The sequence below is a fragment of the Equus asinus genome, chromosome 1 (assembly GCF_041296235.1).
Source record: "Equus asinus isolate D_3611 breed Donkey chromosome 1, EquAss-T2T_v2, whole genome shotgun sequence".
NCBI lineage: Eukaryota > Metazoa > Chordata > Mammalia > Perissodactyla > Equidae > Equus > Equus asinus.
The window spans coordinates 203,014,225-203,029,094 of NC_091790.1; the positions used below are offsets into that span (position 1 = coordinate 203,014,225).

Sequence of the window (14,870 nt, forward strand, 5' to 3'; positions counted from 1 at the left end):
GGGGCCTCCTCCGCTCACGGGTCCAGGCAGAGTCTCAGCACTGCAGCAGGCCCACAGTGCCATACAGATGACAAATTTAGCGAAGCTTATAGAACATCTAGGCAATAAATTAGCACACAGAATTCCACACACTCGAGGGTTTCTGAGAGCTCAGTAAGTAAGGTATTGCCTTTTATTTTTCCCGAGACTGCCTTCTTCAAGCTTCAAATATAGGACTAATTTACACCGGGGTTCTCTGCACATTACAGATATTTGGCAAAATCAACCACCAGCACTGCTAACCCCTCCTACCAAAAAAGAAAAAACCACAAAAATCTTAAATTACACACAGCCCTACACACATACATAGAAATACGCAGCTCCAATTACTGACATAAGGGTTTCTGTCACTTACCATGGGTGATTTATAGTATCTATGTAGTATATTTATGAAATCTGTAATTGTTAGCATTCCTGGAACAAAGAATTATATGTTAAATATGCAACTATGAAAACTTATAAGAAAAATTTCAAATGACGAGCAAACCAGAAATATTCACTAGAAAAGCTCGAAAATATACTTTTAAAATATCAAGCAGTTTAATATATTATTTAAAACTACTAATCTGTTAATTAACTACACCAAACTAAGATAGGCAAATTTAGCTGAAATTGAACCTGACAACAAGTACAATGGAATTAGTCAGAGTATTTGGCAATTCAATGCGAGAAAACTTACTGATTGTTATAAAACATCACACAAAACTTGCAGCTAAATGTAAATAACTTGAAATACTTTAAAATAATAAAGTATTCCATAAGCTTTAGAAATATGATACTTCTGGGGCACCTGGATTGTTTCCTGAGAAGCATTCTAAAAACAGCGGTTTCAGTAGTCACTATTCATTACGTGTCTACTATGAACCAGACACCAGGGCTACAAAGATGAAGAAGATGTGACCCTGCGCCCCGAGGAAGTTGTAAACTAGAGGGGGAGGCAAACGTAAACTGGTAACTTCAAAATAACGTGAGCCATACTGAGGGAGACGATATTCATTGTCTACTAGAAGTTACAAGATGAAAAATTATGGAGTTTAGGTATTGTGAGTTACACAACATCTTTAATAGTGTAACAAGGATTTAGCAAAGCCGTCAATCACACTGACATCATCTCATCTGCCCTGTCAAACAGGCGTTCAGCAGAGAGGAGGCAGGGACAGAGCACAGGCATGTCCGTGTGAGCAGAGGGCACCGACAGAGCGCTGTCTGGCGCAGCCTCCGCAGCAGAACCGTCCTGGGCTCGCAGGAACGGCAGAGGCACAGAAGATCCTTCAGAGAGCCAGAGGGGATAAATCGAAAGGAACAGTAAATAAATATAAAAAGGAAACTCAATAAAGGCTCATAAGTGTTTTGAATTTACTAGCGGCCCCACCTCTGCCAGGATGAAAAGAATGTTCTTTATTTTGGTAACATGTTTACTAGGCTGAATTCCAAACCAGCACCTATTAAAATACCTTGGCTTTCTGCTTGTAAGCTTTCTCCTTCCAGATTTTTCCCCGGGCCCACAATGCTTACCTACAAAACTCTGCTTTTTACTCTCCCACAGCGGCGCTGCACGGACACCATTGGCTACTAAGGCAAAGAAGGCCTTTTTAACCTGAAGGCAAATAAGAGAAACAGAACATACTTTTAAAGTCCTTATATCAGGGAGAAAAATTCCTTCAACTAAAATATTCAACCAAATCTTACCAGTTATCTTCAATGTTAAATTTTGTAAGTTTGATAAATTAAAATACATTAATTTGTTAACATAAGCAAAAGTGTTTTTGTATTATATTTAAAGGCATATGGGAATTGGAGATTATTTTTTGAAACTGAAATAATGCAATTAACTTCAAAAACTTTTTTCTTAATGTATCTAAAGACTCTTGTAATTAAAACCATATATATTGGGCCAGCCCCGGTGGCCTAGTGGTTAAGTTCAGCGTGCTGCACTTTGGCAGCCTGGGTTTGGTTTCCGGCTGTGGACCTGCACTGTGGGCCTGTTATGGGTCAGGCCCTGTTCAGAGTACGTTTATATATGGTGTCTCACTGAACCCTCATGACGAACACGCCTCTACCATGACTGGTAAAGAAGGCATCAGAGGTGATGATTTATTAAAAGCCAGAAGCTCAGGGCTGAAAATGATCCTCTAAACACAGAGAGCAAATAAACACAGGGACAATGGTTCAACTTTATTCACAACCGAAGAACTTAAAATTAAAGCAAATTTAAAGTATCATGTATAGCTGCTAAATAAGCCAATATTTTAAAATTATAGCACCTAATGCAAGTGCTATAGTAAAACGACTAGTGGCACCATAAATCGTTAGGATATTTTTTGAGCCACAGGCTTGTAACAACAACCACAAAAATATTCATACCGTGTGTGCACTAGCTTTTTCCCTGTTGAATTACTTACTCACACTAAAATTTCAGGAGCAGGATGCTTGAATCAACGGTGCCCAATTTCTAATATTCAAAGTGGCCCCATTTCTAATATTGAAATTGGAAAAATATCCACCACCAACAAAAGAAAACTTGTTAAATCTTGGCATACCAATGAGAAACAATTATCAGATAGTATAACTATGAAGACTATGTTGAAGTAAAAAAGAAAAAAAAGGCTTATGGCAGTGAAAAATGCAGATTATACAATTATACATTATAATTATAAACTATGTGTTTGAATGGAAAAGATCAAAAACAAATAAGCAAAAAATTAAACTGTATATTAATGAGCCAGGACAGTGAAAGTTATTTCTTTAAATTTTTTTTTTAATGCTGTGGCATAGTTTTCCTTTTAACTAAGAAAGATGGGGCCGGCTCCGTGGCCGAGTGGTTAAGTTTGCGTGCTCTGCTGCGGTGGCCCAGGGTTCAGATCCTGGGCGCGGACATGGCCCCGCTCGTCAGGCCACGCTGAGGCGGCGTCCCACATCCCACAACAGGAAGGACCTGCAACTAAGATATACAACTATGTACGGGGGGTGGGGGGGGCTGCCGTTTGGGAGATAAAGCAAGAAAAAAAAAAAGAAAAAAAAAGATTGGCAACAGTTGTTAGCTCAGGTGCCAATCTTTAAGAAAAAAAAAGAAAGAAAAAGGTTATCTTCTCAGCCACTATATTCTAAAACCCCTTGTTAACTTAATGAAATTATTAATGAACTTAATGTTAACTTAACGAATAATGAAAAGAAATGAGAGGATTACAGGAACCTAGAGCTTCAAAGCAGACTAGGAATAAGAAATCGGCACCTGTTTACGCCCTTACAGTGACACATTTTGCCTTTATTTAGGATGACTCACGTAGATGCCTGGTTCACCCACAAAGGAGTACAGGGACGGCTGGAGGGTAAGGCAGATCTCATCAATTATCTTCTACACTCAGCGGAGTCCAGCACTGTGTCCTGAACATAGCAGGGATCCTATCTACGGGCTGAATGGATTAGTAGAGAACTGGGAAGAGGAGGTGACTAGAGCCAGTCTGCTGACACGGGAGAGAAACACTCCCTAATCAGCACCTATAAATCGATAAAATGTTTTTTGAACCACAGCTTGTGTCAAGAATCATAAAAATATTCATGCTGTTTGTGTAACTAAACGGCACCCAGGGACGATGTGCCAGTGTGAATGGTCTGCTCTTTCTACCTGGATGATGCTCCGGGAATCCTTGACTGTGGACCTAGAAGTACTATAAAAAATTATGGAGAAGTCACAGATACACAGATTTTAAAACAAATACCTGCTTAACTTGTTTTTCTAAACTTGCTGGAATAGGAAGGGAGTGGGGGCATTTTTTAAAACCACAAATTGCGTATTGTTTTCTCCAAAATAACAGATTTAAGAGAGAAAACCAGTGTTAAAATCATTCATCAGGATCATTCATAAAACTGTAAGTGATCACAGCTGTTGAAAAGCCATTCCAGAAAGCTCCGAGTTTGGCCACAATGAAAGAGCTGAGAACAACTATACAAGCTGGACAAAACACACAGCTCAGTACTTGAAAGCACCGAGTGCAGCGCACAGGAAGGATTCAAACAGCCGCAGCCCCCGAGAGAGAAGCAGCCCAGGAACTGAGCTCCAGGGGCACCTGCAGTTTTTCTGAGGGCATTTCCCAAATCATCTTCAAATAGGGAAACTTCAACAGAAAACTGTAATCTACCAAAAAGACTCAAATAAAACCCAGGCAGGATGAATACAAATAAAACCACGTCTAAGCACATCATAGACAAGACGCTGAAAATGGAATCAAAGAGAAAATCAGCCAGAGAAGAAAAGACATGTTAACTTTCTAGGAGCAAGAATCAGACCGAGGGTGACAGGAACGTCAGCACGGGTTAATTCTAACACTCAAATACAATGACTGTTCTTTCAGAAACAGAGCCCCTGCCGTCCCACGATAACCTCTCCCACCAATCTGCTACCTAAAAGCTCTCAAACAGCCCTGAATGCTGCAAAGCTGCTCACTGAGTCCGCAGACCGCTGTAAACCTAACACAAGGGGAGGCCGGCCTGCGCTGACACTGACGCTGACCCTGGAGGCGGCAGGGGCGAGGCCGGCTCGGGGCGTTCAGATGACCCACGTGTGCCAGCGGGTCAGCACCAGGGAGCTGGTGAGAAAACTCCCAATGAAGCAGCCCAACGGCCAAGAATGGGATGAATTTACTGTGAAAAGTGCCATCACTTCTGCAAGAGAAGAGAAAACCATCGAACATGACGGAAAATACTTGGAGTTCATCTCCTCTTCCTTTCAACAGGTGAAGTTTCGAGACCGACTAAACTCCAACTTTTTGTTGGTTCTGCTACTGAGCCCTCTCTCAGCCTCGACATTCTCGGTTATAAAATGAGACCGGCAGGTAATGCTTTCCCCAGAGGGTACTGCGTGATTAAATGGCCTGTATGTGAAGATATGCAGCCTGGCATCAGCACTAAGAGCCAAAAAGAATAACTGCTTTAATCTTGCATCCTGTACTGACGCAACCAGAAGCAGACAGAGGAAGATTTACTGCTTTAATTTCACAACCACATGAACCACTGGCACGCCCACACATCATGGAGGGAGTCACAACTCCACCCTCCAAAGATGCAATATCACACTCTAAAGCGGACGAGATGCACTCACAGCGTCTTAAGAACGTTCCAGAATGTCCCCAGCTCAGGAACCGTGCCCACTGCTCTGGCGGTTCGGCTGCACCTCCCTCCCAAGAATGATGCCTTCAAAAACCTGGCTTTCTTAACAACACGTGTCTGGGGTCGTTTGCGGAGCAACTTAAAACTCTATATAGAAAATTCTTCACAACTACAGAAGGCACAGGGTGTTACCAATTAACCCATAATTAGGATAAAAACAGGACTGGCATGTAGTTCTAAGCTGCAGGAAAAAGCTCTCAGGGGTCTTGAGTACCTTTAAAAACTTGTCTTTTCAACTGAGATGCAATTTGCTCTGTTATCAATTTTAAAATTGACTTTTTAATAGAATTTTCAAACAACCAAATGTTATAATTAGATAAGTGAAGATGGAAAACAAAATTTTAATACAGAAATGGTTTTCAAAATAGTAAGCAGGCCTCAGTTGCTCTGAGAGACTCTCGCAATCTGACGGCAAGCGGCACATCTGGGCTCCAAAAAATGGAGATCTGGTTCCTCTGACGCTTCGCTGTTCTCTACACAGTTTTACCCTGATTTTCAGTAATTAAGTTGATTGCAGGACTTTTAAAATTAGTGCTGATGAACAGCTAAAGCTCTTTATAACTATGCAATTTGGTTTCTTACTCAATTTTTACATCAGAGCTTGTCAAATGGGCTCAACTCCTGATGGCATCTCTCCCGTCTTTGATGGCTCTCCACTGTGTGAAGAAGGGTCCACCGTCTGGGCACCTTGTCCCAGCCCCTCCATAATCCAGCCCCAGCCTGCCCTCTGCAGCTCAGGCAGACACGCTGAACTCATCTTCCATTTTTCTGCCTGGGTGTCACAATGTTCCTTCTACTTCAAATGAACTTACCTTCAACTCTACCTATTAAAACCCAATTCAGCTTTAACTTTTAACCCCACAACAAACCTACCCATGTACTCCAATCACGTTGAGATTCCCTCCTCTGCTCCCACAGTACCTAAGTTATCCCCTTTCTGTTACTTCTGGAGTCCCCTTTGTGATTCCTTAGGTTTAAAAACGGCAGAGGAAAAACATTTCTGACAACTTTTCCTCTTGAAAAGTTACCCCCAAACTACAGGGAGTATAAACTGGAAACAGAATGACCTATGAGAGACACAGGACCAAAGCAGATGGAGAGAGGGTACTGAGTAACAAAGAAGAGCCTCGTGTGGGGAGGGGTTGGGGGGTCAGGTGTTGAGAAGCAGACCGATCTCTCCCTGGACATAGAAGACCCAAGGCTGGAGGCCCTGGACGCTCTGGGAGGGGTGGGAACAGGGTACAAAAACAAACAGGAAGACTGTTTCAAATCAGGTCATAACCAGAGCCACCCACCAACAGCATCAACAGATTATTTTCTGGAGAAACCACTCAAGAAATACAACAGACAGATAGGAATGTGTGGGGGCTTCCCGTGAAAAAGATGGCAGTCCTACCCCTCTTCAGTGAAACCACAAAGCAAGAAGCCCATCTGTGAACACAGTGTGTCTGCTCAAAGCGCTGGTGCTCACTCTTAATTACGAGCACGAAGCCAAGACTCACCAGCCACTCGACAAAATCTTGACTGTTGAATTTACCCAAGTTCTAGTTTTAGATGTATCTTATTAGAAGGGTTAAGAAAACAGAAAACCTCCCCAAAAGTAGAACAAAAAGGCAAAGAGAGAGAGACACAGGAGAAGAATATTAAAGGATCAACCAGGGGGCCCAAGATCTGCTGAGTGAAGTTTCAGAAGAAAGAAAACAGTAAATTACTGAAGAAATAACATGGAGAACACAGACCCGAGCGACGTGTGCATCAGGTTCATGTGCCAAGCTCAAAGAGTGAGAGAAGACCACAAGGAGGCACATTAGCATGAAATCCTGAAGTACGAGATTTAGAGAAAACCCCAAAGGTTTCAGAGGGGAAAAAAAATCACATATAAAAGACGGAGATTAATAAAAAAACAAATCGCAACAGATTTCTCTTCAGCTACTCTGGAAGCCGGAAGCAATGGAACAATGCCTTCAAAATTCTAAATAAAAAGTATTTTCATTATGGAATTCTATACATAGTAGTCTACAAATTGAGTAGAAAGGATACAGATATTTAAAATTTCAAGTAATCACCTCCCATGCATCTTTTCTGGGGAAGTGTTATGGACTGAATGTTTGTGGTCCCCTAAAATTCATGTGTTGGATCCCTAACCCCAAATATGATGGTATTTGGAGGTGGGGCCTTTGGGAGGTGATTAGGTTTAGATGAGGTCATGAGAGTGGGACCCCCACGGTAGGATTAGTGTTCTTCTAAGAAGAGGAAAACACCGGAGCTCACTGGCTCCCTGCTGTGAGGACACGGTGGGAGGAGGGCAGCCGTCTGCAAGCCAGGAAGCGGGCCCTCACTGGGGAACTGAATTGGTGGGCACGTTGATCTTGGACTTCCAGCCTCCAGAACTGTGAGAAATAAATTCCTGTTATTTATGCACCCAGTCTGTAGTGTTTTGTTATAGCAGCCGAGTGGGCTAGGACAGGAAGCTGGCGGGGAATGTGCCCCACCAAAAAGGAGGACACAAATCAAAGCAGAAAAGGTGTAGAAAAACAGAAGCTCCAATGAAGGAGAGGGTGGAGGTAGTTTCTGGGATAACCAAATGAAGACCCAGGTGACAGTGACGAGCAGGTTAGAGTGACGTGTCAGGGTCGAGCAGGAAGATGGAGAACCCAGCGGCAGTGGCTCCAAGGGTAGCTAAAAACCTATCCAACAAGGCTGACTGAAAATTCTATCAAGAAGTTAGAAGGTGTGAAAAGACTTAGATGGTCAAAGAAAATAAAACAGAAGAATTCTAAACTCCAGGAATAACACTGAACTGTAGAAACAAGGAAATGTAACCGCAGTGTCCACTGGGCTCACCAGTGACTGACAATGACACAGTCAAAACAACGAAGGCAGGCCAGGAAGGTCTTAACTGTAAACTGAGAAAGTTACACTGGGAAGACGAGGGGACGGCGGAAGCAATACAAGGAGCAAAAACAGCCATCGACCGAACTAGGAGGTAAAAAATGCATAAAATTAATGAACTGAGGTAAGACGGCAGTATATCTAGATTTAACAGCTGACCTGGTTGTTTCTGAGGAGTATGACAAGGGCATAAGGAACAGGGACAAGAGGTTTTTATTGTAAGCTTTTCTGTACCACTTGACATTCAAAACTACTCATGTGTATGTCTTTGGTCAATAGTCCGTGGAGCTGGTGTGTCCCCTCCCCAGCGTAAGCCTGTCTGCTCATCTGCACATCTGCCACTTCTTAGCACAGCGTTTCGCCTCCAGTTTTATTCTTTTCTGGAATACTGATATGCTATCATTTCCTTTGTTCTGGATACCATCTACTTATTAATTGGTCCTAAGAATAATTTAGCTTGTTGAGTAATCTTTCTAGATATTGATTATTATTGGCCACGCCTCCTGGTTTCAAGTCATCTGTGTAAATTAGATGATGCCAGCAACAAAATCAATATTCGAGTCATTGTTCCAATTGTTGGTGAGCTTAGAGTAAAAGAATCCTATGGCATCCCACCAGTTTCTTGGCTTAGGTTCCCTAGAAAGCAGAGCCTGGCTTGCGCATTGTTTCTGTGGGAATGTGACCCCTGGAGGAGTGGAGGACAGGAGTGAAACAGGTGAGCAGGTGGGCCAGCATGTGGACGGGTGACTGAGAGGACCACAAGTAGGGGCAGACTGACACTAGACTCCACCAGGACCTTCTGAGGACCATCCACCCTGAGGGAGCAAGGTGGAGGCGTTTCTCCACCAGCTTCCGTCCTCTGTTGGTTAAGGAGGCTGAAGTATGCCACGGTGGTCCGAGGCGAGGTGCCCCCTGACTGCAACTGCAGGAGGCGAGTGTGGCTGGAGTAACAGGTGGCAGGAGAAGATTTTAAAACAGCCACAAGAGGTATCCAATACAACTAGAAACCTTGCTCCAGACTGAGATTTAATCAATATCCTTTTAAGGTCCATAACGAGTCATTAATTCACTCGCTGAGCTGCCAAACTCTACTTCTGTATCTTATCCATCAGGATATCACACAAGGCTCTGTCAAGGGTCTGGCTGAAACCCCGATATGCCTGTCATGGAATTACCACATCTATGGAAAGTCCAAAAAGGAAATCAGCTTCATCTTCTGTGACTTTTTTTGGGCCAATTTATGATAGGCTCCTAGAGATTACTGCTTCTTGTATTTTCATTAATAATTCATTCAAACATCTTACCTGAGAGTGACACCACATTCCACACCCAGTTTTTTGAGGAATTTACATCTTTCCTTTCCTCTCTAGCCTGGGTCATCAGACTAATATCCACAATTCCTCCAACATCACTAACAGTTTGGCGGTCTGCTTTCTGCATCCCCTCATTACCCTCGAGTGGGATTCACCTGGATCAGAAGGCACAGTGGCTCAGCCCACAGGCACCCTCCCATAATCTTGATAGCTATCTTGGGCTGTAATGTCCTCTAATCACCACTTATTCTACCTTTTCAACATTTTGAAATCACTTTCCGTGATAATGAATAAGTACAAACGGAGCCACAGAGACCCACCCGCTCATGATCGGACCGAAGCTCGGGTCTTGAGCAAAAGGCCTGGCCCTTCTCTTTTCCTTCTAAGACAGGCAAGCACCACGCTGCCTCTACCTGCGGATCTTCATCCAACCCCCAGCTGAGACGACCCTGGGCAGCCTTCCTACTCATGCCCTTCTTCGAGCTTATTTTCAGTTCTATGCTCTTCACTCTATATTTTCTTCCTGTTCTTCCAAAAACTCGTGCTTGGTGAACAGCCACTTATTTGGATACTTGCCTGTTTCCTCTTCTTGCCATTATTAAAAATCACATTGACTGGAATAATTTGAGCAACAAAATAAAGTAGTAATGGATTATAAGCCACTGGAATAAATATATTGACAAATCTATACTGATATAGATGATTAAATAAATAAATAATTGGGGGGAAGAGACGAATGTCCCTTGCAGAGGAATCCTAGTTAACTTATAGAGCCACTCTGCCCTCGAGGAGGTGGAGCCTAACTGCCACCCCCTAAGTGTGGGCTGTGCAAGTGACTTCCTTCTAAAGAGGACAGTATAGAACGAGGGAAAAAGAGTAATTCTCCAGTGGAGAAACTGACAGACACGACCTCAGCCAGGTGATCGAGATTAAGGCCAACAGCGATGAGTCATGTGACAGTACGCACCCATGACATGGTGTGATGAGAACAGCACTTTACCTCTGTGCTCTTCCTTCCAAAGCCTTCCAGAATCCGAGCCTGACTGTGAGAAGAACATGAGACAAATTCCAATAGGGGGCATCCTACAAAATCCCTGCCCAGTATTCCTCAAAACGGTCAAGGTCACCAAAAGCAAGGAGAGTGAGAAACGTGACAGCCAAGAGGAGCCTAAGGAGATGTGACGACTATATGTAACAGAATAACCCAGCTGGGGTCCTCAAACAGAAAAAGGACATTAGGTAAAAAGCACGGAACTTCAGGTAATAATTCTGTATCAATGCTGGTTTGTTCACTGTGACAAATGTACACCCTACTGATGTAAGTTGGCAAAAATGGACGAAACCGGGTGTGGGCTATGTGGGAACTCTCTGTCCTACCTTCACAACTTTTCTATAAATCTGAAACTACTCTAAGACAAAGAGTTTACTGAAAATAGTTATCATTTGTAGGGTGTTGCTAAAAGAATCCTACTGCCATGGTGGGAAGACCTACATGATTCTTAATGCTTCCCCCAAACCCACTCCCGGGAAGTGATGATTCCATTGTGAAACTTTATTTATTTCTGAGCCTCTCTCAACTCCTGAGGTGTCACCACCTAGAGTCTGAAGACATTAAGTCACACCTGCCTTTCTCTGAACTACTGGGCTTCTCTGGAGGGAACGGGGTGTGCCCCCCTCCTCTGCTGCGCCAGGTGCTAAGTCACTGTCTCTCAGCTCCAAATTCTCCCTTCTAACTCTGCTTTGTGATGCTGGGAGCTGTGGACCACATTCCGGCTCTGCCACTGGCTCTACGGCAGCCTCTGGCAGAAAGGAGGCCGGCAGGGGCCTGCAAAGCTAGCCTGCGAAGGAGTTGCTTCTACCTGTTTGCTACCTGGATTAGCTCTCAAGGGTGGCCATAACAAAGTACCACAAACAGGGAGCATAAACACCAGAAATTTATCAGAAGCCTGAAGTCTGAGCTGGAGGTGTTGGCAGGGTTGTTTCCTCTCCTGTGTGTTAAAATCCGTCCAGCCTCTCACCTGGCTGCTGGTGGTTTCTGGCAATCTGTGCAATTCCTCAGCTTGCAGAAGCATCAAATTGCTCTCTGCCTTCATCCTCATTTGGTTTTCTCCCTCTGTGCAGGATTCTGTGCCCCTATTTCCCCTTTCTAGGACACCAGTCATACTGGATTAGGACCCACACATCTTTTTTTTTCATTATTATTAACTGAACACCATACTTTATTCAGATTTGCTCAGTTTTCCCCTGATGTCCTTTTTCTGTTCCAGGAGCCCATGTTACATTTAGCCATGATGTCTCTTTAGGGTCCTCTTGGTTGTACAGTTTCTCAGACTTTCCTTGTTTTTTAATGACCCTGACAGCTGTGAGGAGGATGGGTGAGGCATACTGTAGGTTGTCCCTCTGTTGGGATTTGTCTCATGTTTTTTCATGACTAAACTGGGGCTGTGTGTTTTGGGGAGGAAGCCCACAGAGGTAAGCAGCTGTTCTCGTCACGCCATATCAAGGGTTGACGCTGACCTTGCTCACCTCGCTGAGGCAGGGTTTGTCAGGTTTGTCAGGTTTCTCTGCTGTGAGCTGCTCTTCTCTCTTCCCCCTTTCTATGTGGTACTCTATGGAAGGCAGTCACTGTGCAGCCCACACGCAGGCATGAGGAGTCAGGCTCCACCTCCTAAGGGCAGAGGATCTGCATGGATCATTTGGAATTCTTCTGCATGGGACATTAGTCTGTTCTCCCTCACTTTTTATTCAGTCACTCCTTTGTATCAGCATGGACTCATGGGTATTTTATACTTTGGGTTGTAATCCAGCACTACTTTATTTATTTTGTTGCCAAGCAACTCTTCGTCACTGTAGCTTCTCTTTACTACCTTTCAGACCAGACTTGGACAAGCGGCACAGGCGGGGTGTAAAAGGTCTCATTATACCAAGTTGCCAGCCTTGTTTTCCTTTCTAGAATGAAGGGAAGAAAGGAAGATTCTCCCAACTCATGGTTGGGGGGTGTGGGCTGAAGACCCCAGTTTGACCGCCAGCCTCGCCTGCCTCCACCTCAGCCTTCACCAAGCAGCTGGGAGTCGGGGGCCTCTGGTGGGCTTGGTACGGCCCTGGGGGAAGGCTTTAATCTCCCTTTTCCCAAAGAGAAGCTGCTCCCATGGATCCCAGGCTTGAGGCTGAAGTGAGCAAGTGCTTTAAGAACTCCACGTTCAGCTGGCTGCCGGCTGCAGCAGGGCCCGTTCTGGAAGACTTTGTGTCCCAAGCCCAGGAGCAAGAAGGGGCTACTGCACCAGCACCCTGGTGCCTTCACACGCCCATCTGCTCTTCCCACCTGAGCAGACCAGCACTTCTTTCTCTTCCACCCCCAGCTAACTCCCCAGCTCTGCCTATGCAGCTTAGACCCGGGCTGGAGTTCACTTACGCCGTGTGGTCTTCCTGCACCTAACCCACCCCGTGCCCCTGGCCTGCAGTGCCCTTCCCCACTCAACCCCCTCGAGCCCTAGTCTCTACTGCTCACAGTCCTGACTGATGTCCTGGTTTCTTGTGGTGGGCTTCATCACCCCATGGGCTGAGCTCCTTGTGGGATCATGAGGACCCACACTTCTTAATTAATTATATCTGCAACGACTATTTCCAAAGAAGGTCATATTCTGTGGTACTAAGGGTTAGGAACTCAACGCAGGAACTTTGGTGGGGGGGAGGGGGAGGGGACACAGTTCAGACCACAGCAGTCCCTGTGGGCTTCACCCTAGCACTGATGCTCCACTGGGCACCCGTTTCCTTCCAGTCCGTCATTTTCCTGATACGTGCAGAACGAGCCTCACCCACGCCCTCGCTCTTACCCAGAGACAGCCCCAGCTCGAAGGCATCCTCTTCAGAAGGCACCAGAGGCCCCTGTGGCCTCCATGATACCTCCCAGCAGGGGTTTTCACACCTTAGAGTACATCAGAATCTCTAGAAGGACTTAACTTGGTAAGACATGGAGCAGCGAGCCTCACCCCTACTTTCTGATTCAGTGGGTCCGAGATGGCCTGAGAATCTGCATTTCCCATAATGCAGATGATGTGGAATGCTGCTGGTCTGGGAGCCACACTTTGAGAATACCACCTTAGAGGTCGTATTTACCCTGTCCGTTATCTAGTTAACTGATATCCAACTAACATCACTTATGTTAATTTTCTGTTCCATGGCTAGTGTGGCTTCTGTGTCCTGACTGGCCCCTGACCGATACAGAAAGTGGCACCAGACGGGGTTCTGGGAATAGAGGGTTTGGGACTGGGTTCACGTCCTTGTCCTGAACACAGTGCTGAGCTCTTGGTCAGTGGGAAAGCAGATCCCGGTGGCCCTGGGCAGGCAGTAGCATCAAGAGGGAACGAGTCACTGTGACTGTGGTGTCACCACCACCCCTGCCCCCAGGGGTGCCGGGATCCAGGCGGCTGCTGCTCTGGCCATTATGGCAGCAAGAGGACCACAGGACTTGGTGCGGGCGTCGTCCTGCAAGCGCGCTGGGCTTGTACAGAGCAGAAACAACAAGCTCAGGTCACGGTCTCTGGTCACAGCTGGAGAACCCGAGAGGCTCTAGGGCAGCCCTAAAAAGCCCTTTATCTTGTAGCTACAGGGCTGATATTTCCAAAATCAGACACAAAATGTAATTCTGACGGATGCAGAACTTCACCATCACTGAATTCACAGCCTCACAACGTCTCTGACATCAAAACTGGGACCTTAATTAGGAAGGAGTGTGACCCTAGGACCCAGCACAGGGACATCAGTTGGACTAGACAAAGCTGAGATTCCTGAGTCCTGGAGTTACTTGAGCCTCCCTCGGCAGTGCAAACAGCTGGCTCTGCAGTGTCAGAATCACCTTTCTTCCCCTGGAAGCCGAGTAACAAGCTTTCCTGGGCAGATGCTCTACACCAGCATCATTCTCCAGACAACCACAGCTGCTCTGCTGCCACTGGACCTGTGACTGTGGACTCCAGTATGCTCCAGAGGGGAACGGCTTAGGCATGGGAAGAATGGTAAGGTTTTGCTGTTTCACACCTGCAGAAATCTGGGAAGTAAGTGCGAGAACAGCTTCTAATAATGTTGGACCAAGAAGGTGGACTTTAACAGCAGATTTGGCAGAATTTATTGATATAGGGGGGCTTACCAGAAAAGTGGATTTAATGTTTAGTGTATGTAGCTGGAAGAGGCTATAAAGCTCTCTGGGTTGACTGCCTGAAATACAGGGCATTGCTGAGTCCGTGTTTAATGAGGTTAAGATGCCAGAACTTCTGTGGCATAATGAAGAGTGAATCCACAGGCTCAGGGCAGATTCATCACGTGGGGCCCCAGAGATACTCCCCGAAAGGGCCCAGAGGTCACGCCCCCACCCAGCCTTTGAGAACTGTACGAGGAGGGGGAACCCCTCCACCCTTGAAAAGCTCCATGCTGGCTGTGCACTGCAGGCCAGACACCAGGGCAAGA

The 14,870-nt window shown here is 45.4% G+C and overlaps 1 protein-coding gene across 17 annotated transcripts in view; it reads right to left on the reverse strand.

Annotated features, from left to right (window-relative positions):
• Positions 1-14,870, reverse strand: part of PRKAG2 (protein kinase AMP-activated non-catalytic subunit gamma 2) — a 279,884-nt gene that overhangs the window by 29,623 nt on the left and 235,391 nt on the right. For all 17 annotated transcript variants that reach the window (XM_044765712.2, XM_044765711.2, XM_070516698.1 and 14 more), the window contains 2 exons: positions 1,555-1,636; positions 395-453 (listed from right to left, as the gene is read on the reverse strand). In XM_044765712.2, the coding sequence (XP_044621647.1) occupies positions 395-453; positions 1,555-1,636 (141 nt within the window). The remainder of the gene's footprint in view (positions 1-394; positions 454-1,554; positions 1,637-14,870) is intronic.